Source organism: Gymnogyps californianus, chromosome 2, assembly GCF_018139145.2.
Source record: "Gymnogyps californianus isolate 813 chromosome 2, ASM1813914v2, whole genome shotgun sequence".
In the NCBI taxonomy this organism is placed as follows: domain Eukaryota; kingdom Metazoa; phylum Chordata; class Aves; order Accipitriformes; family Cathartidae; genus Gymnogyps; species Gymnogyps californianus.
In genome coordinates, this window is record NC_059472.1 from 156,715,991 (window position 1) to 156,743,254 (window position 27,264).

Below are 27,264 nucleotides of genomic sequence, written 5' to 3' on the forward strand. Positions count from 1 at the left end.
TATTCCATAGAATGAATTTTTGAGGTTACCCCAAATCCAAAACAGATGGAAGATAATGAGGAAAAAACAGAAAGTCAAAGCATAATTATAAATTTTAACACACTTTTAGGGATGAACAATTTGTCCAGCTGCGCTCTTGACAGAGAATTCACAAGATATGGGAAGCCATTTCTCCACTACTGTTTACAGCATAACTAATACCAATACTACTCATCTACATAATTGACATATTAGGGTCAAATTATCCCAACATCAAGTCTGGACAGAAAAATAAGTCATATTTCTTGATAAATACCTCTTAGAAATATCATTTTGTTATTAAGTAATTTGGGAGTTTAGAAATGTTAGATAATTCTAGTAGTTAGATTTTAAATGATTATAATTCATTGACTTGAGATACACTATGACAATATAAGCCGGGTCAGAATATTTATTTTGCATACCTTTACAGAAATGTTGCCACTGCCTTCAAATGAGCTTTACTGTTAAATAAAAATGCACTGAACACACTGAAGCCTATGTACAAAGACAGGAACTTATATATATTTTAAAGTTCTCTGCAAAAGGCAGTTTGCACTTTTAGTACTAATTCCTTTAAATTCACTACACTATTACTTCTTGTTAGTATTGGTTTTCAGTCCTTCATTTAGTTTTTAAGCTACTGAAGAACACTTATCTCCAACCAATGGGAAGTACCTTTCCAACTATAATGTACCCCCACGTACCATCACTAAAATTGCAGAATCCCTTTCATGTAATGATTTGTTGATTTTTTTCAAGTCTGTGCAGTGTGGTCTCTTCCCTACCAATGCCTTTTTTTAAGTATTTACGTAATACTCTAATTAATAGTGTCATTTTCTTGCCATTTTTACACACACACACATTTTTAATTCCTTCAAAAATAGACACCTTTCTTGTGTTTCTTAATACTTCTCTGCATGCAATGACTTTTCTAAAATAATTGCCAAAAGGTCAGTAAGCTTACTAACTATTTCTTAAAGGCTCTAACTTGCATATTCAAATTTTCCAAGTGACTCTGTCCTCAATGTTCCACATCACTTCCTAATCACGCATTTTTCTATTCTTGCTTTTCCCCCTCATCAATTTAAACAGCAAAGCATACTTGATTCAGTCTACTTTTAATTAAAGGGCCTTTTTCCTTACAGGTTTTTCCTGATAATATTAGAAGTACCTTCTAGTGCTCTTGGCTCCTCCTACACTATCCTCCTACTCTTATGTTCTCTACAGAAAATGCGTGGCTAGTTCTATAGATTTTTCTTGCATACCTTGCATTGCCAGTATCTTCTGGAAGTCTTTCTTTACCCCAGATATTTTTTAACAATTACACATAAAGTGCACAGGTTACATTTTACATGTTTTAATGTGTTATATAAATATGTCTTTTCTACTTATTGAGTTGAAACAGTTCATAATCTATAAACAATGAATCCTGTTTTATATTACCAACATTTCCCCCCTGGTCATAGAAAGTAACTGCTCCTTGATATGTACAGTGGCTTCTACTCAGCACCAGAAGACTAAGAAAAGCAAGAAGTAAATGAAATGAACAGGAATATGTTAGGAAGAGGGAGACAACAATGCTGAGCTGCTGGTTAGGAGAAAAGCCAGCAAATAGATTTGCCTAAAAGTAGCAAACCATCTGATGAAGAAAGCAGCAACAGAGATTCTGCTATGAAGGTGTTTGGACTAACAGGTCACAAAATATACAGGACAACTTGTCTCTAGCAACAAATGAACCCTCAAACTATGGCAAAAAGAAAATAAAATAAAAATCAAATCATGAATCATCTTTTCAACTTGTGAAGTTCTCTGAAAGTACACATATGACACGGTAGGATGACTGTCACTTACCTTAAACATGTATTTATAAAAAAAGATTATCCTGCTGTTTTTCTGTGTCCTTACTCAGGAATAAGACATGCTTCCATAAATTTAATTGTCATTATTACTTGCAAATACTTGTAATATGCAAAGCCACTCTTTCAGTCAATACCAAGAGGTATTAACACTTCTAAAAAACGTTACTAATCCAAGCATGAGAATCCTCTCTTTAGCTCCAACTATGTACATATGCTCATAATTTTCACTTTTGACCACTGTTCGGTTTTGATCTTTCTTATTATTCATACATTTGTGTATGTGCCCAGACACTGATTGATCTTTTAAGGAATTGCAGTTGTACTTGACCAAATAATCTCTGAGCCTGGAAGAAACATCAGCTGCTCAGTTTTCATCAGAAGAGATATTCTGACGCCCTGCTAATTTCAGAACTTTATTTTGAATATTATGTAATATGCATACCCATTTACTAAGTCATCTGTGTTTCTTCATTAATGACCGGTACTGTAAAGCAACTCAAAGGTCTTATCTTTTCCTTGTCAAAAGTTATCTCCTTAAAAATATTATATAATAGAAACTAGATCACTGTTCAACACTCTTGTCACTGATGTGCATGTGGAGCATTTACAATGTCCAAACACTTTTTAGATTACTTTTCACTGCTAACACCTTGCACAGCTTTCTCAAAGTACTAAGGCTGCTTGCATCTCTGTTTAGTCACTTATTTTTCTTCTGATTAGAGATGAGTCATACAATCTGGATCTAGACTGTTTTTTTAAAAATCAAACTACCGTTCAGTTACCAAAAGCAGTACTTCTTTTTCTAGTATCTAACTACTTGTTTTCTCAACCTTGTTTGTAATGATAGGATTTGTCTTACCTAACTTTACCCAGCTAAATGTTATTCGCACTACCTTAAAATAGGCATATCTCATAAGAGTGGGATGAATCCCCAGCTAGACATGCCTGTCTCCCTTTATTACATATGAAAAGAGCATAAACAGCTAACAAACTCAGTTAATATATGACCTGGAGCAAGTAATTTGAAATGTTAAAATGGAAAGTGTATAGCATTAGTTTACTAACTTGTCTCCTTGGAGACATGATGCAAATATATATGCTTTAAAGCTTTCTGAAACTCAAGTGCAACCTCAAAAATGAAATTCCTAAAATATGATCTCCCTCTCAAGCCCGCTTGGAACTCTCTGTCTCTGGGAAGGTGCTTTTCGGTTTAAAGGTGCATTTTCCTTTGTTGTAGGAGCCAGGTACACACTAATTCATTTGGGACATCATCTTTTCTTTCTCCTGTTTATTGTTCACTGTGTTTGGAGAACCTGAACTGTTACACTTCTTCCACTTATGAAGCCAGTTTTGCCTGTCACTTCCACCCCAGAGCTTCCAAACTCTGTCAGTGGACCATGTTATAATGATTTTCACTTCGTTAGTCACCCACACTGCTTATAACTCTCCCCTTTAGTGGTCTCTGGCCTCATTATCAGTTCACATTGGTTCTGGCAACTGAAGAGTTGCCAACTGGTTACTTTTGCTCTTTTAAATTATTCATATTGATTACTTTGACAAATGTGACGTACATGTTGGCCTGGAAATGTAGACAAAGCAGAGAGAGGCACAAAACTTCCCTCAGTTTTTATTACAGTGGCTACTCCAAGTTATCTTAAAAGGTATTTTAATATTGTAGACCTTTTTACACATTGCAAGCTCCCAGAACAAAGAACATATATTTCTCTGTGTATACAGCACCTAATACATCTTGAAGAATATTTTAATATTAACAATAGTATTAGGCATAGGTAGTAATCATCTCATGTCTTCTTTAATAGCACCCTATGCCCATCTCAGCAAATATGGCTTCTTATTTGTTTGAGCAACCTAACACTTCAGGTTTATCTTTGCCTTCTGGAAAAGAGTTCTCTACTGGCCTATCACATTCTCCTAAAGAATTAGATTATTTACAGATTTTATTGCCCTTTTCTCCTTAACTGTTATATCTACTTCTTGTATTTTGACCAAGCTACCAAGTGAGTACAACTCTGACATGCTAAACTCAGTTGAAGTACTATAAATACTGCATATTTCCTAAAATGCTTATACAAAACAAATATAGGGTGAGTAAGATCTCAATTCAATGGATAAAACCTCACTTTAGGATCGTTAGGTGCTCAGTTCTGTAAGGTTTTTTTTTATAATTAGATAATTAGTAACACAGAAGTGCATGTAACTGTTTCACAGTCTCTCACAATGTTTACTGTCTCTGTTTACCAGGGCTTTTAATAGCATCAACCTTCCCCTTCATCAAGACTTTTTTTGGAACAGATCACTTACTTTGTAATACGGTCAATGTTAGCAATTTGCTTCTGGTTCCGGATTATTTCTATAGCTGCCCAAAGATGCTGGATAGCCTTTGTATCTGCCTGTCGTCTCTTCGTTAAGCGTGCCATGACCTGTTTACTTGGTCAGCTGCAGCCGATAAATAAAAAAAATACACCAAAAAGTTAATCATGAATTATGAAATGGATTACATGACAATCATATTGCAATAAATATGATTACAAGGAAAATTTTTTTAACCTATAGCAATTCAGTTTCTATACAGCAGCATGCTTTCTTATGCTTAAGGAGCAGTAAAAAGCAAAAAAATGTAGTTTACAAGAACCCCTTTCACAGCACATAAGCTATACAGAAGACAAAAGGTGAGCAGTAAAAATTATCAAATCAATCGCAGATGACTTAACTTATCACACTGGTTACAAAACGTCACTTAATTCCCATCTCAGTTCCCTAAAATTTGGCAAAAAGCAGAAGCTACCCTAGTCTGAAGCTTCCACAGCCTCCTGCATTGCCCAAAACTGTTAAAAAGGGCGAGTGGTGCTTGACTACATTGCATGGTGTAAGCATGAACTCTGACAGAGAAAAAGCTGGACCCACAATTTAGTATACAACATAGTTCTCAGAGTATTACTTTCATATTTTTATCATTTACAACTATTTTAAAAAATCCATTCTATGAGCAGAAACTAGAAGTATTTTTTCATGGATGATAAATATTTAAAAAAATATTTTGGAGCAATTCCATTTTCTGTAACATGCTAAAACCCAACAGGACCAAAGTGCTTCCGATGGCATTTACCCATCTAATCAACCCTGAACGGGAACATAATGAGCATCTGGCTTTGTTTACAAATTTTCCAAAAGCTCGAGGCAATGAGTACAGATAAGCCATCAATCGCCTACAGCTCTACTACAGGCACAGAATCCCTTTTTAAAAGCTTAACGATGCATTTTGATCACTAAATAACTTTCTTCCAGTGCCACCACTTTCTCAATGAAAAAAATGACTGATTTATGACTGCTACCAAGGTCTATAATTTATTTTAGAGCTTTGTCCTCAAAATGAACTCTGTGGTATGCACGCGGATATTTGTAGCTAGCAGAATATTAACTTCAGTAACCCAAAATAACATAAAAAATGCAAAAACATTACACCATCTGTGCAATGTTAAAGATGGGAATTTAAGTATTAAAAGTGTCCCTCCTCTCAAATTCAGAAAAATTAAACAGATTTGAGTATTCTATCAGTTGCAGTAAAGTAATTTTCAAGTCCATGAGACCTACAGGTTCTTGTCTAAGAGGGCTGTCAAGTTTCAGATCTGGTATTAGCTCAGCAACGCTCACTCACTCTACAGGTATAATGAAATTAAGTGCAACATTCTATTATTAAGGAGAAGAAATGATTTAACAGCATTATACTTAACATTACATAGCCCATTTGAAAAAAAAAAAAAAAATTATGTGAAGTGATATGTGCACATCCAGGTGTGTGAGGCACCTCTCTCTGGCTGCTGGAGATAGCAGGGAAGGGCAGAACAGAGCGGTGCTCACGGAGACATGGCGTGGTCACACATTGACCCCACATTTCTGCTTTAGAAATCTCTTCCCGCTGGGATTTAAAGCAAGGGCAACTGGATGGATCTCCCAGTAAAGAAAGGCCACGAATACATTTTTGCAGGAAGGATAAGAGGGAATATGACAGACATACAGCTGAGAGTGACAGCCAGTAGATAGCATCGCCTAAGAATGATTCAGAGAAAGAAAGCCTCTGTTGGGAATAGTGGGAAAAGACACTGCATGCCCGTGAGCTCCTTTTTGCATTCATTTCACAGAACATGAGGCCATTACAAGTAAAAAAAACCCTCCTAATTTGTAAGAGAAACATATGACTATTTGTAGAATTTAATTCTTAAGGAAAATAGACCTGTAAAATACAAAAAAAGGTTAGACACTAACACGAAAAAGGACAATCTTTACAGTCCTATTATCTTAGCATACAACTCCTTTTCTAACATAGAACTGACTAAAAGTGAAATAATTCTTTTTATTCTAGCTCTCTACAAAACTATGTGCTTTAAAAGCTGTTAGCTGATATGGCAGTCGACAGGCCGGACACGGAGCCTCTTACGCAGTATCATGTCCGCATGCGAGGATCAAGGAGGAAACACTCATCCTTCTCGACCCTGATATCAGTGTGAAACAACAGACCAGTTCTCAGTTTATTTTGTAATAAACGAAGTGGGTCCTGTTATCCCAACTACTTTAAAAATAACCGTTATTTTTGGCAGCCTGGCATATGGCTGCCCGTGTGAGAGCCATATTCAGCATGTCTGGCAGAGGGGGAAGGAGGCGGTTTTCTCTCACACCCCTGTGATGCCTGGGTCCGAGGGCCCCAGCACAGGGCAGGGCCCCAGGGAACCCATCTGCTGCCTCAGTGTGGCCCCATGTCCCCGCTGTGCAGCTGAAGGAAAGGATGACCTTTGGGGCTAAGGAATTCACTCTTGTGTCTCCAGGGCAGGAGAAGAAGCCCATGCCCCAGACAGGGAGAGGGAGAGTGAAGGATCACTGTAATTCTGAGTTCCTGAAGCCCTGTGGTTGCAGAGCTGCACCTAAGATGGCTGCCAGCGGGCAGAGGAAGGCCTCTCCCTGCAAAGGCCCTACAGGCTCCCCATTTACTTTGGAGTGCGCTTTTGGAACAAACTTCCCGACCACCCTCCTGCCCCATCCTTATTGCACTTTGTTGCCTTGGAGCATGCAAACGCTATGCCCTGTGCCATGGCTAACTCCAACCCACAGTACAGGCATGCACGTCCCAGGCCCCAACCCCTACAGGGAGGTCACTCCATGGGACCAGACTGGATCTGGTCTGAAGCAATCCCCCCAAAACGCAGCTGGTGCGGACGCCTGCCTGAACTGCTCCTTCCTGGCTGGTCTCCTGCTCCCCACCACTGCTCACACAGGCACAGCCATGGCTCTTCCCCCGTTTGTCTGGAAATAAAAGCAGTAAGAAGTCTGACACGTGAGACACAGCAATCACATGTGTTCTGTTCTGTTACCTTTTTTTTTTTTTTGTAAGATACAATAATTTTAGCAGGTCTTCTGTCTTCAAAGAATATACATGTCATTTTTATAGCTTTGGCTTACTATTTAAGGGCACTTTTGTTAAACTCAAGTTTACACTCCACTATTGAAATAGCAGTTCTTATACACCACACTTCCAAAAATACAAAAATAATTTTTTTTTTTTCCCCAAAAAAGCCCAGACCACTTTAGCATTATTTTCATCTTTTAATTGCATGGTGCAGAAGAAATATAGAGCCTCTTTGCATAAAAGAAAAAGATTAAAAGATTGTGGCATATTTCTTGCTGTTCATTGCAGTCACTCTTCCTCCATGGTAAAACTAACCACAGCCTACTCCCTGTATTCTTGCAAAAATATAAGCAGTTTTCTGTATTACTACAAAATCTTAAAGATAACTTGTATCAGACTGTTAGTAGTTCCTAAAATGCTTTGGAATGCTACTTCAAGCAACAGCAAATGCTCCCAGTGCTTCAACATGCACAACTTACTCATGCAAATAATAGTTTAAAGTTTAATGGGAGACATATTAGATTCTTAAATCTATATTTATCACTCCTGATTATTTGCTTATGTGTGGGCACACACACAAACACATGCAAGAGAACAAGCATAAACATCCAGTGCGTGTGAGTATGTGTAAGAATCTATGGCTTAGAGGTTAAATACCGAAAGAGGCTGATTCATCCATGCAGTGCTTTAAAGAAGTTAGAACTCCAGAGACTCTTTAAAACCACAATACTGAAATGTACATTTACATATAAATGCTTGAAGATGTTTCTCATCCCTCTCTTTCATTATAGCATTCATTTCAATATCCTGGAAAGAAAAACTAAAAGCTGAAGTAAACATTAATTTCCCACTTGTGATTTGCCAGCCATCATGCTTGTTTAGCTATGGTATCCCCTGTCCATACAAAATTATTTGCTTCATGCCATTTCTGTCATGTTCTGCTAGCAAGTTTATGGTAGGATGCAGCTTCTTAGAGAAAGGCTGGCAAACAAAAGATGGCTAAAAATCTAAGAATTTATATCAGCAGGATGTGTCTTAGGTTTTGTAGACATCCATGGGACCTGCAGAATATAAGGAGGATTCTCCTAACAAAGGAACTTCTGTGTGGCTGACGTGCCAGCTCACACACTTCCATCACATGCTCACTCACACAGGGCCCAAAGCAAATAATTTATCTTCTCAGTTTTCAACTCTCTAACTGTTCCTCAGTGCAATCTGAGTAAAATTTTACTATATTTTATATTTTAAATCCCTCTTGAATGTCCTATGTACAACATTTCGAAAAGTAGACTGCTTTGTCATACACAGCTTTCCTCAAGAGCTAAATGTTACCCACATTTCTTACAGGCAGTCTCAACAAACTGTGCTTTATCTTGTGAATACACACAGCATGGCTTATCTTCTCAAAGCCCATAGCAAAGCGTGCATTGCCATGCGGTGGCAATGTTACAGTAGTGGCAAACCAGACTTACTGTCAAAACAGCAAGGCTACTAGTCTTAGACACACACTTGGCCAAATCAAATGCTGTACAGCTGTCTGTTGCAATAGTAGTGGATATGGAAACCTGCACTGCAAGTCAAAATAAACAAAAATCACCTTGCAGCATGTCTAGGGATTTAGCCCAAGGAACCTCCTGACCTGCTGCTTGCATCCAATTTAGCAGATACTATCAGGTACTAAGTTTAGCTAGAAACTCTCCCTACAGACAGAAACAACTGAAAGGTAGTCAAATCCTGCCATGCTTTAGCTATTAAATACCATCGTCCAAGCAAAATATGACGCTTCTGAAAATTTAACTAATGAATTGGACTTTGCACTGAAGCAGACGGTGTTGCAGTTGGGTGCTGCTGCTCTGATGGGAGCTGCTAATTAAGAGCTGACAAGTAGTAGCTTGTTAAATCTTCTGTTCGTACTTCACTGTAAGTGAGGCTACCTGTGGCGCTCGTCCCTTTCACTGCAAAGTCAAACAGGTTAAACTTCATCCCTGCTATTAGCCGCCATTTGGCTGAGATCTGGTATGCAGTTAATTGCAATGGAAAGACAGTTGATCCTTCCCACTGCTCAGCTGCTAGTTTCTGCCTTTCAGCCCCACATCCCTGGGGCTTGCTGTTATTTCTTCCACACTACACAGTGAAAAGATTTCAGGCTCAACAGGAGGAAGAAGCTAGGCTCACTCCTAGTTTTTGTGGCTTTCATGCTGTGAGACTGGCTGAGTTTGGGTGGTTAGGAAACTTGGATGCAGACTTAGCTTCATATTTATGTGCACATTATAATATGGGCTCTAGTACTTCTTAAAGTGTAACTTTTTCTATTAAGCATAAAACTGTATATATCAGCAGTACAAGTAGTTCCAAAAGTTTAGTGCTTTGTTCTTGTATTAAATAGGAGTTTTCTATTAAAATCCAGATTACAAATTTGCGAGTTGATGTAGAGTTTGGGTCCCTGGACCTTATACAGGTCTTTCTTGTACTCTGAAGTTCTGCAAGTTTATGGTTTACAATTTAAACTGCTGTTAAAATGTATATTTCTTCACCAGTTTAGTGGAAGGGTAAACTCTTCAGTCTTCCCCTCCTAGAATAACTGAGAGCAAAAGTGGTAACTACCCTATTTACACATATGGAAGGTGCACATGAAAATGTTTTGACTAAGCAGCAGTGAAGGTCATGAGTGGGGGGAAAAACAAGAGAAAGTTTAACTTCAGGTTTGCCTTCCAGATCTAGCGATCCAAAAGTGTGGGGAGTAGCTGCTAGGGGGAGGACAAAGCTTTTGGCAAGAGTAATCCCACATTTTGCTTGCCATTCACTTGTCTTCCTGAGCGTGCAATATTACGAGCGTAACCTAGGATTAGCTGGGCACCTGGTAGCAGGAGACCCTCTTTTGCAAGAGTGCAGGCCATCAGAAATAAAGATTTTGCATACATTTTCAAATGTTTAAGAATAAGCAAGTGTTTTGGTATCATTAGATATTTATTCTGGAATTAATCCCAATCCACTAAAATCAACAAATGCCTTTCTGCTGACTTTCCAGGGTTTTGGAGTAAACTTTCAGCTGCTGACTGCTCTTCCACATCCTCACAATGAAAAACTTAGGGAGGTGTTCAATGATGTTAGTGAAACTGAAAGATGTAACAAAGGCTTGTGGCTGAAATAGGCAAAATTTCTTTGTTAATTAAACTAAACTCAGAAAATCAGACTATAAATTAATAAAAGTTACCAAACTCTTCAGTGCACCTTTTTGTATTAAGAGATTAGTTCATGCTGTAATGCTGTCATATTGGAAGTTATTAAACTACAGAAGATTTTTGGATGGTGAACGTGTGTCATTCCTAACGAAAATCTTTTCATTCTACTGTTAGATTAAGGTGTACACAGTCTATTCAAAAGAGATGTTTATTAGCATAATTATCCTAAATATTTCACATGTGCAAGTGAAATAATCGTGCTGTTATGTGAAATCCCACCTTTTGCATTTCCTGATTGACAGGTTTGTAACCTTGACGTCATGCAACTTCTTGAGTGAGGTTTTGCATAGCTCCATAAAGTGCAGTACAGGCATAAAACAGGACTACATGAATACAAAACTGTAGTGGTCTGCTTCTTTCTCTCTGCAATTTAATTTTTTTTTTCCAACTTCAGTACACAGAATACAAGAAAGCTTTTGCTATTACCTGGTGCCATTCCAAGATGGCAGTGAGCCACTGTAGAAATCAGAGCCAAGGACAGTACAGAATTAAAGGCCCCAAGAATACTTTTACTACACATATGTGTAAGCTCTATTTTAATCCCTGATATTGCATTTACTTCATTTGTATTGTATTTCATTCAAAATTATTAAGTGTCCTTCACTGAGGCTAAGGCATATGATACTTGAATTTTAAGCTCAGACATTCTTAATCATCAGTATACAAATAGTAGAACTCTCTCTCTTTTTCTGTTGAAACCAGACCTGGACTTTCTTGTTTAATTAACTCATCCTGCTAGACAGAACTTGACACAAATGTTGAGGGGCCATCCCAAAAGAGAATTTCTAGGAAAGTGTAAGTCAGTGTAAACGGAGTATAACAAAACCTGAGATGAAGCACCACCACCAACTGCTGAGAAAGACAGAATAATAGCCATACACCCCAAACAAAGGCTGTCAAAGTGGTTTTGTTTGCTACCTAATACAAATATATGTAGAGGGCTAAAATGGAATCCTGTATTCTGCTGCCCCTCCAGCCAACCCCAGTCTGGAATTTCAGACAATAGCAAATGCCATCCTAAAAATTGGAAGGAAACTATCTTTTGTTCCCGTCTGGCAGAAATCACTGAATAAAACTTTATCTAGCAAAGTAAGTTTGGAGAAGAAAAGAACACAGCTGCCAAAGAAAGTAATATAGTCAAAAGGGCTGAAAGCAAAGAGCCAAATCTGTTACTAGCAATGTAGCTACACCAACTTCTTTCAGTTGACTACTTTTTTTTTTGGTAATGGTCATCACATTTTACTCCAGGTAATGTGCCTAGGTAAGCTGACGCACATATGTTTTCTGCTGATTTGTCTCAATACAATTTTTCATGTGTACAGGTTCCACATTAATCTTTTAAAATAAGCAGTATTTTCCTTAATATTTCAACTTTTAATAGGTATTAAATACATGGAGAATATTTATTTTTTTATAGCTAGTAACAACATTAACAGTTACACAGGAACATCAAAAACCACACAAGTTTTTGTTTACATGAGAAAATAACGGTTCAAAGCTGCACCGGGGAGGTTTAGACTGGACATTAGGAAGCATTTCTTTACCGAGAGGGGGGTCAAACACCGGAACAGGCTTCCTAGAGAGGTGGTCGATGCCCCATGCCTGTCAGTGTTTAAGAGGCATTTGGACCATGCCCTTAATAACATGCTTTAACTTTTGGTCAGCCCTAAGTGGTCAGGCAGTTGAACTAGATCATTACAGGTCACTTCCAACTGAAATATTCTATTCTATTCTATTCTATTCTATTCCACCACTAAAAATGCGAACACTGTTAATACATTTAGCAAACTTCTGAATGAACACAATTTCAATTAAAAAACAATTTGGTGTGGTTTGGCTAAGGCTTAGTTAATGAAATTAAGCTACACTAAATAAAGAGTTTCCACAATGGAGCTTGCACTAGTATAAATTGCTTTAAGAAATACGTTTCTTGTAAAGTCATGCAAGTTTCTCATGAAGATAAGCTTTAGCTGCCATAGTAACAAAGCCCCTTATTTCCAGGATGATGATACACTAGTATTAAACAGTCTTTAAGTTGTTCATCTCCAGAAGACTACTCATCTTTGTTCAAAGAAATTTTCTATACAAAAGACGGTCCAACACTACTAACTTCAACACCACTAAACAATAGATGGCTTATATGAGGTGTAGAAGATCATCCTACACACTTCTTGTCCCCTATCATGACTGAAAAATAATGAGTTCTCATCAGATTTGTTTACTTGGGGAGTTATCAAAAATAATATTAGGACCCAAATTGCTATCAGCGACGCTCTGGCTCCCCTGTATGAACGCAGAGACGCACGGACACACAAACAAGTTACACACACATGCCCTGATATAAGAGGCTTGAACTAACACGTTTTACCTTCCGTTTGCCACAGACTAAGAGCATAAGAGGGTCAGTTACAGAAGATTAAGCGACACGTGGAGACAGGTTCATGTTCTGAACCCATGCTGTACACTAATACAGGCTTTCTGTGGTTTAACTACACCCACTACCAAATTCCGTATTTTGGCCTAAAGTTAAACCACGGAAAGATGCTCGAGGAGAATCCATGGAAGGAGTTAACGCCTAATGAGCAGTCTGAGCTATTTCCCCCTGTAGGCAAGCCCTTAGTAAATAGATGCTTCCTGTCCACTCGCTTGGCTGTAGCGAGCAGAGATGATTAATGCAGCTATGCATCCTGACAGGCCTCAACACTCACTTGGTCATAAAAGGGTAAAAATCATGGCCAAAGAAGGCTGATGGTGAGCGCTGGAATTTCAGTTTGGATGATAAATAGATGCCGCTTTGATTCTGCAACTCTCTCTAATAAAAGTGAGAGGTGGAAGACATCTTAGAAAATGCTAAGAAATGTAAATGAGAAGAGTAGCTCTTTCTCAGAAAGCAAGCTTTTGATCATCATCTTCCTTTCTGTGCTGAAAGCTAAGGAGCTTGGTTATTCTGTAAGCCTCAACTGAACTGATGCAATACAATTCTCTGTCAGTAAGTAAGGTATAATAAATAAGGTATGATGACATAAATAAATAAATGAGTTTTCATGGTACATTAGCAGGAAATGTAATTCCGCATAAAGTCAGTTTCACACTAAACAATGAGAAAGAGAGATACATTTTCCAGGTCAAAGAATTAGGAATGTATGGAAAAACACTAAATCATGAAAAAAGGTAAATTCATTGCAGATTATGTAAGCTATATGGTAAAATAAGGAGTTGATGTTGACTTCTTGCAGTGCAACGTGAGATTCCAAATTGCTGTTTTTTCTTCTCTTTCTCTGAACTATACACAACTGACAGTATCTTTAAAGTACAAATTGTGATTCTGCTGCTAGCAACAGGACTTAAACCTTAGATGTTTGTAAAAACTACTCCTCCACCAGGCTGCATTTTTATTGACAAAAGGCAGCTGAATCAATTTTTGTTGCTCCGTAACAAAAACGAAGACTGCCTGAACTTGTTTCTTTCAAAGCTATTCTCTTTGGCCTCTCCCTCTCTATAAATAAAAGCACAACTACACAACTACTAAAACTGCTCAGATATTGAATTATTTGAAAGTCAGTGTGTTATGCAGGCATGATCACTTTTCTCCAGAAGTCAGGCCACGAGCAACATTAGCCCAGAGGAGACTTTCTCTGGTCAACAGTCATTTCAGGGAAAGCTGATACTATATAAAGAAAACAAGTGCAATTCTGAACCAACTAAGGTTTCCAAACTGAAGCTCCTTCAAGCCCAAAATGCCTGGAAACCTTCAGAAATATGCTCAGAACTTACAGAGTTAAAATACATTGATCTGTAATGCAGGTAAGATGAGCCAAAGATAAACACTGCCAAGGCTTACAGGCTTTTACAGCATTAATCAAAAGAAACTTTAAGGCAGGGAGAGGATCAAATTGTAAAATCTGAGCTTTAGATCCTGCTTCTGAAATTCAAGGCGAATGTCAGAAATAATGGACCTGAAAGTTTCATGCAACGCTCCCCCAGCTGTGGGACAGTTCATCAAAACAAGAGCAACAGAAAGAATAACATATTGTAGAACTGGAAGCCTTCCCCAAGTCCTCACCTCGCTTGGTTTTCTTCTCTCTGTTTTTTAGAGAGTGTATTTCCTAGGTTGGGCACAGACACCTGGCTTAAAAGTACACCCTGAAGTATATTTGGAGCGTATGCTCTCTCCTTCATAGGCAGTACCCAAACTCACTAATTATACGCATTCCAATAAAGCTTTCCTCTCATCCTGCCCCAAACCAAGTCTATCATCACTCCTTAGTGAAGCCTTAATCTCTATCCATTTCAAAGGTCCATTTTGATTTTTTTTTCCATTGACATTTCAAATTTTTTTTATACCTCAAAAGCAGGTAATTGATTTTGTTTGCACTTTCTTACTTCAGATTGCTCTCAGCTCTCCCCCCAAACGTTCATGTCTGGACAAGAATGAAGCTTGCCTAGAGGACAATTTACAGACATGTGAGAACAGCAGTTTTCATGAAAACGAATATACAGTGATAAACAAGTGCATTCATAACTAAACAAATCCTTAAGTGGAAAACAGCTGAGTATAATCATGACTCTCTTCTTTTTATCTTTGCTGCAAAAGGTGATAAATGAAAAGTGGAAAAATGATAAAAAGTAAGTTTCAAAACAACAAACTTTATAAAGAGAAAATTTAAAAACCAAAAAAGTATTCAAAGAAATAAAGATCTTCCAAAGAAACTGGTCAGGTGATGAAAATATGTTGCCATTACTTCAGATAACACCAGCTTCCCAGCAAACCTGGTCACAGCTGACATGAAGAAAACTTTGCCCTACCATTGCAGGTTAGCATTTCCTTCCTATAAGTTGTTTAGAAGAGACAGGAGTGAGGAAGGAATATACCACTTAATTTTCTAACCAGCTCTTGGTGTGGCTGATGGTGTGGAGGAGCTTGGCAAATGGGGTTTTGTGGCATAGAATTTTTTTCCAATACCATACATGCTATCTTGGATTGCAGTCCCAAATTTGTTGAGCTGTTTCTTTCAAAGATCTTGACGGGAGCTCTAGTGTGATCTCTTTTCATACATTTTCTATTACCTATGACTTTCAGATACCTCCAACTCTTACTTATCATCTTCTCTTACCTGAAGCCAACTTACAACATGTCTTTATTTTTTAATGTAGAGAATTCTTTTCAAGGCTTTTCCAGGACCAGTTGCGGGTGAACTGAATTATGCACTTTTTTGATACTGAAAATCCATTTCACATCAGCATGATTCTTGCATTTTATATCTGCTCCATATTACTTCTATGGGAAACTTATTACTTTGACCAATGGTTCGCTATTATATTCATATGCACGTCCATGGCATATGCTAGAGCTACAGGTCAGCGAGACAAAAGAGCCCTCTGCAGCTCTGTGAGATTACAATACTTCTCACTTGCAAAACGATGTTCTGCCTCTCCTCTGGCAGGTGCATCTGAAACCTATTTCTTCAAGCAGTGATGACGATGGCGATGACATAGAGCAGATTACAAAGGCCCTTTAGGGAGGAAATTACTTCCTGAACACTCAAGAGCTCTTCCTGCTGTATCATTATCTAGGGCTGAGGTTTATTAAAGGCAACAGGACCATACTGTTCTCTTCTCAGCCATTTCCTTCAGACACGGAAACATAGGATTAATAATTTTGTCAGCAGAAGTAGGACTTCATTTTTCAGATTATTTCAGTTATTCTACTGCCAACATTTGGCTGGGTTTTTATTTTATTCCTTTAACCTGAATGAAGATGAATGAGCCAGAGCTCTGACACAGAGACTTAGCCCTACAAGGTGAGGGAAATTCATGAAAGTGCAGGACAACAGAATAGCATGCCATCCCTGTGGCTACCAACAGAAGTTAAAGCCCAGGAAAATTAACTAATCCTACAATCAACCTAACATAAATTTCAGAAAATGTCATTCATGAAATACAGCTTCCTGCTGTTATTTCTGCAAAAATCTTTTCTGCCTAACGCAAAGAAAATGAACTGCAAGAGTATCATAAGATTATGGTGTTGTAACAAAGGGCAAGCCTGTTGACTTGAAGCTTGGATTTACAATACAATATTCTGCAGGAAATAGAGGAAATAAAATGCTAGAATTCTGACAGTCTTTCCAATCAATATCTTATTTTGTCATGTGGTGTTATTTCAACCTAGGCAAAAGACCTGGAGTCCACTGTGCTGCTGAAGCACCTGCCTGGAACAACTCCAGTTGTGATGCCTGATGCTGAATGAGGCATTTAACTCTGGGCTACCTCACCAAGCACTAGAAACCACCTGAAGCAGAGTCTAACACTTCATCATCCTCTTAAGCTGCTCCCTGTCCTACAGAACCGAACCCAAAGTGGAAACAGAGAGGTTAATTTGTTCATGACGGAGTTTTTGAAGCTGGATTACCAGATTGCTTGATTTCAGACAGCTACTCCTTAGGAAAGTGGTTATTTTCTCATAGGGGTGTAACTTTTATTCTCACATAAGTCAAATCTATTAATTAAGAAAACCAAGTCTAAATTTTGGAAGACTTCATAATAGTAGTGATTTTCTTACAGGCTTACGTACATGTTTCTTTTTGATACACTTACATGCTAAAATTCATTCTAAAATGGTTTAAAGTGTGTTCAGCCCCTATTTCTATTTCACTTGTTCATGCCTGTTTCATAATTTTTGATTTAATTTAATTTTTCATTTTGCTTTCTTGAGTATGACATGACATAAAGTGAGACTATGAGAGCTGCTTTTACTTTGAGCAGCGAGGTTTCTTTCCTTCAGTGATGCCGAAGCCCCAGTGGGTGCCCACAGTCGAAGTGACCAACGCCTTATTCTACCCAATACCATGAAATCTGAGATGTTTTTCACTGTTTTCACCTCCATTAACAGAAACAGAATGTGTCTGTCCAAGTGATGACATATGCTGAAGAAAAAGCGTAGGGAATCCTGAATTGGTCATTTTAAAGCGAAGAAAGACCATAGTATTGTTTTTAGCCGTTTCACATCTCTTCTTCCAGTGCTGAGAGATTCTGACTTTTACCACCTTCTTTCTGTTGAAGATAGTCTGCTATTTTATTTTTAGACATGAGATTTCCTGCCAAAACCAATTGTGGGTTTACAATCTTTGCTGAGCTCCAACAACAGAAAAAAACTCCTTTTGGGGAGACTTTTCAGGCACTGTTTGTCTGAGGCTGCTGCCACCACAGTGGTCACCCGTGGTTCAAAGCACTAGTTTAAACTGACCGCAAGAAATTTTACTCCCCAGTCTAGCAGCAGGGTTGTTAAACCAGACACTGTCCTGTCTTCATTAGGGTTCATGCTCTTTCTGCAGCCTTCGAGCATAACTGTTTCGGTGTGCTAAAGAAGACACTGACATTCATGTCAGTCTCTCGATTGCAGCTTCTGAGTTTATGACAGATGGGAAACCAACAGAGGAGTTAAAATCCTGTGAATCCACACACAGCTTATAGCCAGTAGCCATCTGGCTGGGGATCTACATAATACCACGAGAGGATGACAAAAAAAAAAAGAGAAAAAAAAAAAGCAGTTACATTTGTACTTCCATTTGTCTTCCCCTTCTTTGTGCTTCCTGGTTTGAATATACTTAATAACTGCATTACAAATAGTCTTTCAACTATTTCATACAGGTTAAATAACTACAGTATTTTCTTACTAGCACTTTCCACACAGAAAAATAAATTCCATATTAGGCAAAAAGTCCAACACATGACAACATATAACGTTCATCTATGGTAGGCAACAGCCAAACAGGCAGAATTTAACAAAAGTGTAGGCATTTGAGGAGAGAACAGAGAATGGAAAGCACCAAGAAACCCCATTCAGCAGCACTGCCAGTTGCTCTATAAAAACAATTCAAGGCAGAAGTTGTAACACAGGGCCCCTAAAGTATAATTACTTGGGAAAAAAATGTGGCCAACAAAAGTTACCTAACCTGTTGAGAGAAGAAAGCAGCTATTTACCCCCAAAATGTGCTGAGAAGGCTGAAAATCTGGTTTTCAAAGGAAAAAGCATAAGCTTCATTAAAAACCCTTTTTGCACAGCAGTGTCTCCTGCTAGCTAGAGCCAGGAAACGAGGAAACATGCAAACCTTTAAAGACGAAAACCATTTTTCGCCTCAACCTGCTGAAAGGTTCAGCTAGGCATTTTCAACCTGTAACTGCGTGTTTGTTGGGGTTTTAGTTTTCCGAAAAGAACAGATTTCTGATGTAAAGAAAGAGTAGAGCCACTAGACCAAGAATTCTTTTTCCTGCGTGCTGTGTTGCAAAAACAAGAGCATGTTAAGCAACTCTAGAACAGGAAATAACACTGACAAACAAACTGATATTCTTTCCATAGCATGGTCACTCAGAGGAGGACATTTGAAACTTCATCTCCCCAAATCAAGAAATGTTTATTCTACTTTTGGCAAGGCTGCTGAATGCTTGTGTACTCCTTCTAGTCCAACTGTTTTATGATCCTTTCAGTGAAGTAGATAGTCACACTAGAGTAGAAAAGGACATTGAGCTGAAAAGTCTTTTAATAAAGCGCTCTCCTTCAAAAAATGTTGTTTTATTGGTACCAAGATGGTTTGTGGAAATACACCAGTTCTAACTGACATGTATGTGGGAATGTATCTTAGATCCCTTCACCTCATCTAGAGTGCCCAGCACCATAGGTGAACACTGTAGAAGCTCCAGCTATATAGCCAGTGTCCTACAGCAAGTCTGTTATTTTGTTAATGTAACCTCCAACATGAGAGAGAGATTGGAAAAAACGGATTAAATGCAGACATCTATTTCTGAGCTAATCACTCTGCGCTCCCTTCACACTTGCCATGATCTACTCAGTGCAACAATTCATCTTGTTGTGAAGCAGACATCGCAAATAGGTCAGATGAATTAAGCCCTAAAATTAACCATTTCTCTCCACGGAAGATAAAGTGAGATTAGCATGACTAGTTCATGTGGCTGGACTTAAATCACACACACTCCACTCAGGCCATCTTTTTTAACCAGCGCCTACACTTACCTAGTTTAAAGTCCTGCTTGAAACTGAATTTCTTACATCTCAGCTAAGGGCTCTAGCCACCATATTATTGATTTTTCTGCTACTTTGCCTTTTTTGGATGAAAAATTTCATTGATATGTTTTCAGTTTCCATATGGACATCTTTGAATAACTGAAGATATCTTATTTACCCTGTCTGTTTAAAGTAAAAAAATGCAGTTGTGTTTTTCATTGAGAAAGGCTTAAATAACTGCATTTTTTCCTCAAAAATAAAAAATAAACTGATAAATTTCAATTATAACCCTAGTAATATCATAGCAGTTCTAGTAAAATGGCTGATTAATGGCAATGTCTGATATATACTCTAATTTTCAATGTGAATAATGTATATTTTGAATTAATTTTTTCTTGACAGATTGAGTTTTTAATTAAGAAAAAATTGCAGTGTAAGACATTTTTTCATTTTTCTTACAAGAAGTGTAATTTTTATAAATGCGGCTATCTAGCCAGACAAAATGAAACTGCAAAAGCGTAACTGTAGAATTTTCTTCAGTGTTTTACGACAATACCTTGATCAAGTAGAAGCTGAGCTAGGAAAGAAAATTAATATCCTTACTTCTTTCAGGAGGCTAACTTTCACTAACTTTGACTCCTAGGTCACAAGGCTGTTTATCGCAGATCAGTAGTACCTTCATTTAAGGTAACGTACAAATTTTTCATCCCTTTTTATAACTTTGTGGCCTACGTCCTCTATACCATATCACTACTGGAACCATCATCTCACCTTCCTGACTTTATCAGCACACAGCTAATCAAATTTATTTGGTTAGTCAGAGTCTGATTTCTACATGCCCTGCCTGTGACTACCTCCAAACAGTTTAAGAAATGCAATAAGAAGAAGCTGCAAATATACAAGTAGTGGAAATTTTCAATACTGATGTCTCTGTCTTCAACAACTTAAAATAAATGCCTCCCTTTATTCACAAGAGTTCCTTCAATTTGACCCTGACTTTTATGGACTTCACAGAAAGTTATAAAATGGAATGTAAAATAAATAAGAAAAATGTTGAAACCACAGGTACAACCTCCCTTCCCAGAGAAGCTGCATGTGGAACTACATCCCATGGGCCAGCGAGCAGCCCACCGAGGAGTCACCCTGCTCACGGGTGATGCCCCAGTCCCTTCAACGACTCTTTAGAGAGGGTGCTGGAAAAGCAGTTCAAAACACTTAGGATTCATCTGACACTATAATTCAAGCCTTCAGCCTCGGAAGCCGTCTTTAGCTCTTTCTGTGATTTATTAAGGGTTAACAGCATGCTCTTCTACCTGTTGAAACACGTTACTCTTTCCTAATTTGCTAAATAAAAAGAAACGGTATCTAAATTCCTTGCTATAGGAAGGAATTTACTTACAAAGGAGGAACTCATATGATTCAATTCTGTATATACTCCTCATATTGCATTTTAAATAAAATATTTTAACTTCAGCAGTTGCTATTTAGAGCAAACTTCAGAAATAAAAAATTAAAGCGAAAATCAGATAGAAAATACACTTCCATTTTTATTTCAAAAGAAATTGCCTACTTCCATGCATTCAGTTCTTATCTTACTACTGCTTACAAATGCAGGGGGTTTTTGCCTAAACTATAACAACTGATTTACAAAAGAGTTGAATTAAATCCCAAAGTAACATGTAAAAACCGTTCAAGTTCACTTCTATTTGACAGTGAATCAGGCAATTTTGTGCTTTTGCAGCTAGCAGCACCGCCACATCACCAGGTTCTTTTGTTTCAGACCATTCTGGTGTCATTCAACACAGCAGCACAGAAAAGCAGGACAACATTCTGTGCAAGTGTTTGATACAATACGATGACATACAGAAGACTGTATCCTATCCCTAATGATTGCTAGTAGCAATGCTTCAAAAAAATTAGACACTACAAATACCCACAATGAACCTTACTAATTGCAGAAGGCTTTGCAGGTGACAGAGAGGAACGAGGTCTTTCCAGATGCTCACAGGTAATGCGCTTATGTCTTAAATCATGAGATTTGATTACCCTTCTCTAAGCATGCTTTGCTGCCACTGTTATTAGCCTTTATATCATCAAGCCCTTTTTGAAAATTGAACACTACATTTAACTACATGACCTCCACGGTGAATTCTAAAGGCTAAATGCACGCTGTCTGAAAACGCTGTTTATACCTTATAAAATTACAAGCTACTCTTAAATATCTGATTTGTTGATCTTGTTTTATGAAGCTGGAAAAGAAGGAGAAAACAACACAACCTGATCATTTCTCCTCTTATTTCATATTACTATATATCTGCAAGCTAATTTTTTTTACTACTTCATTTCCAAAACAAAGAGAATACATCCCCACCCCCACTCCCTGTCATCTCACAGACAGGACCTGTTACTCCTCTTTATACTATTTAATAGTCCTACACTTTATAGGACTTTGAAAAATTTAAAATTTAAATTTTATAGGCTGAAACCATTAACTCTTTATCTCTTCGTCAGTTTTAGGGCTCTCATGGTTGCCAACTGCAGCAAGATGACTTCCTCATGCAACACTTGAATCTAAACCCCTCCAACAGGACCAGAGAGGAATGAAAAGGAGTTCCAGAGTTGGTTTTTTCCCCTTCAGCTATTCTCTTTAAGAGTTATGGATTTTTCTTTACTCTTTGAAGACATCTGTATGAAATTACCCACACAACAGTAATCCTAACAAAACCAAGATTTATTAAAACAAAGAGAAAAGGGAATTAAAACAAAATAAATTGTTTGCTTAACATAGCTGAATTTACAATTCTCATAAGTTAAATTAGATAAGGCATAAACCAGATAAGCTTGACTTCAGATAAAAAAGAAAAAATGAATCCTGTAGTTTATCCTTTGAAATTAAATATCCTTTCTGACCACACCAGTCAGCCTGTCAATGCCCGCTTGCTGCTTGGAGACCAACAATTCCCTCTTTTGTCTCCCACAGATATGCTTAATGAACCCCGGTTCAGGTTTCCTAAACACTTTTCTGAAGACAAAAAAATGGGCTTTGGTAAACAGTTTCAGTCTCTATCTCTGAAGAGTTACACCACTGAGGAAACGAAAAACCTTAATTATGATTTATGACTGCCTTTTCAAGGTTTATGGCCCAGCTCAAACATTGCCTTTTGCTAACCATCTTGGCTGGCTCTATCTAGGTTTTGGCTAGACCCATGGGCAAACCTCACCTAAAGTCATTCCTTTTCTCTTCCACTTGTCACAAGCGATGAGTTATAGACGAGGGCTAAGGCTCGCTCTTACAATCAGCTACGTCTCAAAACAAAGTCCAACACACCTCTGGAAAAAATCAGTCTTGGCTTCTGTCTCAAATGACAGATTGTCCTTTGTTTCTGCCTTTATGGGTTTTAGGACTCACATATACATAGTTTTTGCTTGAGTACACTGTGTCATTTAGTGGGTAGTACTTCCCTGATATAAGAAGAATATGACTCCTGGACAGCTATAATAAAAAGTGATCTGTAATAGAAACTTTTCCCACTTCAGAAGTATAATGAAAATGGCAAGCTTGCTCCTTCTCATACGCAACCGTGGATGCAAGCATGCTAGCAAAAATGGCTTAGATAAGCAGAACTTCTTTCCATTAAGCAAATAAAATAAAGACAAACTGAGAACAGTCCCACTGAACACCCTCCACGCTGGGACACATACCAATACAGATGTACCAGAAGAACAAGGAGAGCAGTGGTGAACAGATCATACCTGTACCCTGCACTCTTCTCAACCTAGAGCATGTTCTAAGCCATTCTCAACCCTTTATTCTTCAGCCTCTCCAATAAATTTGAAAGGAGAAAAAAACCCAAACAACCCAGACAAGAAACCCTGAAGGCACGAAAGTAATGGAGATATTATTACAGAGCTACTTAACAATACCCACATAGGCTTGTCTGATGCGATACAGTCCAGCATTAAACCAGGACTACTGTAGCCAGGCAAGAAAAAGAAGTAATCACGACTCGAAAGAAGATTCCTATAGGAGAAGGTTAGCTTGTGACTCCCAGAGCTGGAACTATGTCACATAACGTTTTTTGATATAACAGGATGCTTGGAAGAAACCCTTCAGCAACAGGAATTCAGGGTGCGGCTGCACTTAGGTTCCCTAAAGCCAAAAGCAAATGAACTGTGATCTGAGATCTGTTCAATAGAACATTATATTAATTTAATTATTTTTTTAAATTATGAAATCATACATAGGACAGTCTTTCCAAGCTCCAGATCAAGTTAATTTCATTCATTACAGAGGCACATAGAGTTACTCAAACATTCATTTAAAATAACCTTATAGAACTGCATTTAAATTGTATCATCACTCTGACGACATCCAAAGCAAAACATAAAATCAAGGTCAAACTAGAGAACACTATGGAGCAAGTTAATACCCATGAAAAATGAGCACAAGAAAAACAAAACTATTCCCCAGTGAAAAATGGTAGCAGAGGATGTGAGAAGGGATGTTATTCCTCTCCTTTATTATCACATCTAACAGAAGAAAAGCCAGAGAAAAGGAACTTCAACATTTGTAATGGGAAAAGAAAAAGACAACTCTGCCTTACCACATAACAAGGAAAGAAAGAGTTAAAAAAGAAGGTGCATGACCAAAACATGACCTCACTGCTTGCTTATCTCTCTCTCAAGCCCTAGGACAGAGAAACCCTGCTATAGGTGACTTTATTTTTTTTAGTTTGTTTGACAGTTTCTTAGAAGGAAATCATTTTGTAATTGACTCAAGGCAAGGATTCCTTCTTAAAAACAACCAGAAAAAATCTTAATGCTTTGGTAATCTCTCTCTTAATCCTCTCTATACATATCATTGGAAAAGACTTCAAAAACTGATTAATCCAAAGATAATTATACTCAACTGTTCTCCAAAGAGGAATAAAAATGTACTGGAACTCAGCTAATACGCAACGTCTTCCTTAAAGAAATAAATTACCTAAATATTATTTCAAAACGTTTTCAGATGCATATATTGATAATATCAATAAAAGTTAATGAATCTCACCTAAAAATCTCTAGTGGATTCTTTTCAAGAGAAAGTTTTTCTTAATTTTATAGAGTTTCTGCACACATTTGAGATGAGTCCAAGAATCTACCAACGTGTTTAATTATTTCTAATGTAGAAATGTTTAGATAACATGCCTGTATCTGTGAGGAGAAGGGTACAGCCCTCCTTGTTTTTACAGGAAAAATATGTAATATATTAGCCATAAATTAGCATGATACTTTGAGTAGTAACCATGAAAAAACAACCTTGATACAAAATTGGAATTATTCAGAAATATATTAATTTTAGATCCTGACCTTCCGGCTACCACTGCAGCAGAATACAATTAACACTTTTCTGAGGCTCCCACAATGTATATTCAAAGAGGTTTTTTATGACAAAGTGATACATGAAATGATACAAGGGAACTCTTTGAAGTACTGCACACTAACAAAACATTGAAAAACAGTATCTGCCGTGTTTGCACACAAATATTCTGCATAAGCAATGCCGAGCTAAACTCACCACCAGGATAGATTTTCTGTACAGGTGGTGGATTTGGACAAACGTTATTGGCGCTACGTTAAAAAATATAACAGAATGGCAGAAGTCTGTTAACAAGGTAAGGTTTTAAAATCAAGGTTGGTCTTCAGTGAGGACAGAGCGTATTTTAAAGACTCATTAAAACGCTAGTGTCAGAAAGGTAGGTGGAGTTTTGTGGTGGAGGAGGATCCACCTCCTTGAGGTGGATCCTTGTACAGTGGGAGTTGGGGCCACATTTCAGCGGTATGTAGGTATGTACCAATGCTCCTAAACGTGCTGAGATTTAAAAAAAAAAAAAAAAGCCCAAGTAATTTTAATTTTAATAACTGAATTACCCTATTGCCAAATACCCAACACAAAGTGATTAACAATTGTGAACATGCACCTAGGTTCTGTACAAGCATTTATGGTCCGCTGTAGGATAACCAACAGATGTACAACTCAAAACAAATATTTGTAAAGTCTCTGGCTTAGTACTTGCAATCATTTACCCGAGTTAAAATAGGACCTTTCAATATTTGGGTTATAAAGGTGTGATTCACCAGGGCACTTGACTACAACATGGTTTACCTGGGATTCGGAGAACCCTCAGCAGCACCCTTGATGGCAAGGAGATGTTCCCCACCAACACTGCACCAGCTGACGGACAGCCCAGGCTAAGGAGTGCTCAGCTGCCCTGCTGGAGTGCCACCACTTGCATGAATAATTAAGCATTTATTCTAATATGGTTCAAACCCTCACATCCTAGATAGCTGCACACTCCCTAAGGTTAGAAACCTGGTGTCTGTGTGCCTCGCTTATCCACTAAATGCAAAAGCTTAAGATCATACTAGGCAAGAGAAACTAACTCTCCCATACATTATAAAAACCTCCAGTGAAAATATATTAATTGCTGTGATATTATCCATTGGTTTGCAACTGGAATTTCATTCTTCCTCATCCCTAAGTAAGGAAGAATTAAAATTACAGTGGTTTTTAATTTTATTTTTAGTGACCAAAGAAAGCAAAACTCTTATTGTCCTGGTTTTGGCTAGGATAAAGTTAATTTTCTTCTTAGTAGCCAGTACAGTGTGTTTTGGATTTAGTGTGAGAATAATGTTGATAACACACTGATGTTTTAGTTGTTGCTAAGTAGCACTTATCCTAAGTTAAGGACTTTTCAGTTTCCCATGCTCTGCCAGCAAGCAGGTGTGCAAGAAGCTGGGAGGGAGCAGAGCCGGGGCAGCTGACCTGAACTAGCCAAAGAGGTATTCCATACCATGGAACGTCATGCCCAGTATATAAACTGGGGGGAGTTGGCCAGGAGGGACGGATCGCTGCTCAGGCATCGGTCAGTGGGTGGTGAGCAACTGCATTGTGCATTACTCATATTCTCTTGGGTTTTATTTCTCTCTTTTTTTTGTTAAATTCCTTTTCATTACAATCATTATTAGATTTTTATTATTATTAGTTAGTATTATATATTATTTTACTTTAAACTGCTCTTATCTCAACCCATGTGTTTTACTTTTTTTCCCCAATCCTCCTCCCCATCCCACTGGGGGCGGGCGGGGGGAGTGGCTGCGTGGGGCTTAGTTGCTGGCTGGGATTAAACCACGACACTTGTAAAAACAGATATTCGTAAAAAACATACATATTTCAATTTTCACAAAAGAATCTGGAGAAGGGAAATTATGTACTACATTTTCTTAGTACATTATGCCTCCAGTGACCTTCAGCTCTGATGAAAACTGGCACCACTCATTTTTTTAATTACTAACACAAAGCTTTGGATTAGTTCAAGAGCTTATCAACTCTTCAATACTTCAAATATGTTGTTAAAGGCAAAAATGTAAATAGCCTTCATTCATAACATTTTAAATGCAAAAGGTGACAATTCTCACAATGGCACTGTAAGAAAGGAGTGGAAATAGCATACGGTGGTTTTGAATTACACCAGGACAGAAGCTGGCATGTCCAAACCAGTCTGAGAGGGAAGAAGATGGTTGTGAGATGCCCACCACCACCACACAAGAGCATAAAGACAAACACGAAAAGAAAGGCTCTTATTCACACATGCCTGGCGAAGGAGAGGCTTCACAAGGACAGGGCCTAACATGGAGAGCGCTTCTCGGGCAGGTCCCCAC

The 27,264-nt window shown here is 38.0% G+C and overlaps 1 protein-coding gene across 5 annotated transcripts in view; it reads right to left on the minus strand.

Annotated features, from left to right (window-relative positions):
* ZMYND11 (zinc finger MYND-type containing 11) overlaps positions 1-27,264 on the minus strand; it is a 110,898-nt gene that overhangs the window by 59,665 nt on the left and 23,969 nt on the right. For 4 of the 5 annotated variants that reach the window (XM_050890657.1, XM_050890656.1, XM_050890660.1 and 1 more), the window contains exon 2: positions 4,203-4,337. The exons of the other annotated variant lie outside the window; for it this stretch is intronic. In XM_050890657.1, coding sequence (XP_050746614.1) covers positions 4,203-4,318 — 116 coding nt within the window. In that variant the 5' untranslated portion in view covers positions 4,319-4,337. The remainder of the gene's footprint in view (positions 1-4,202; positions 4,338-27,264) is intronic. 5 annotated transcript variants of the gene reach the window in all.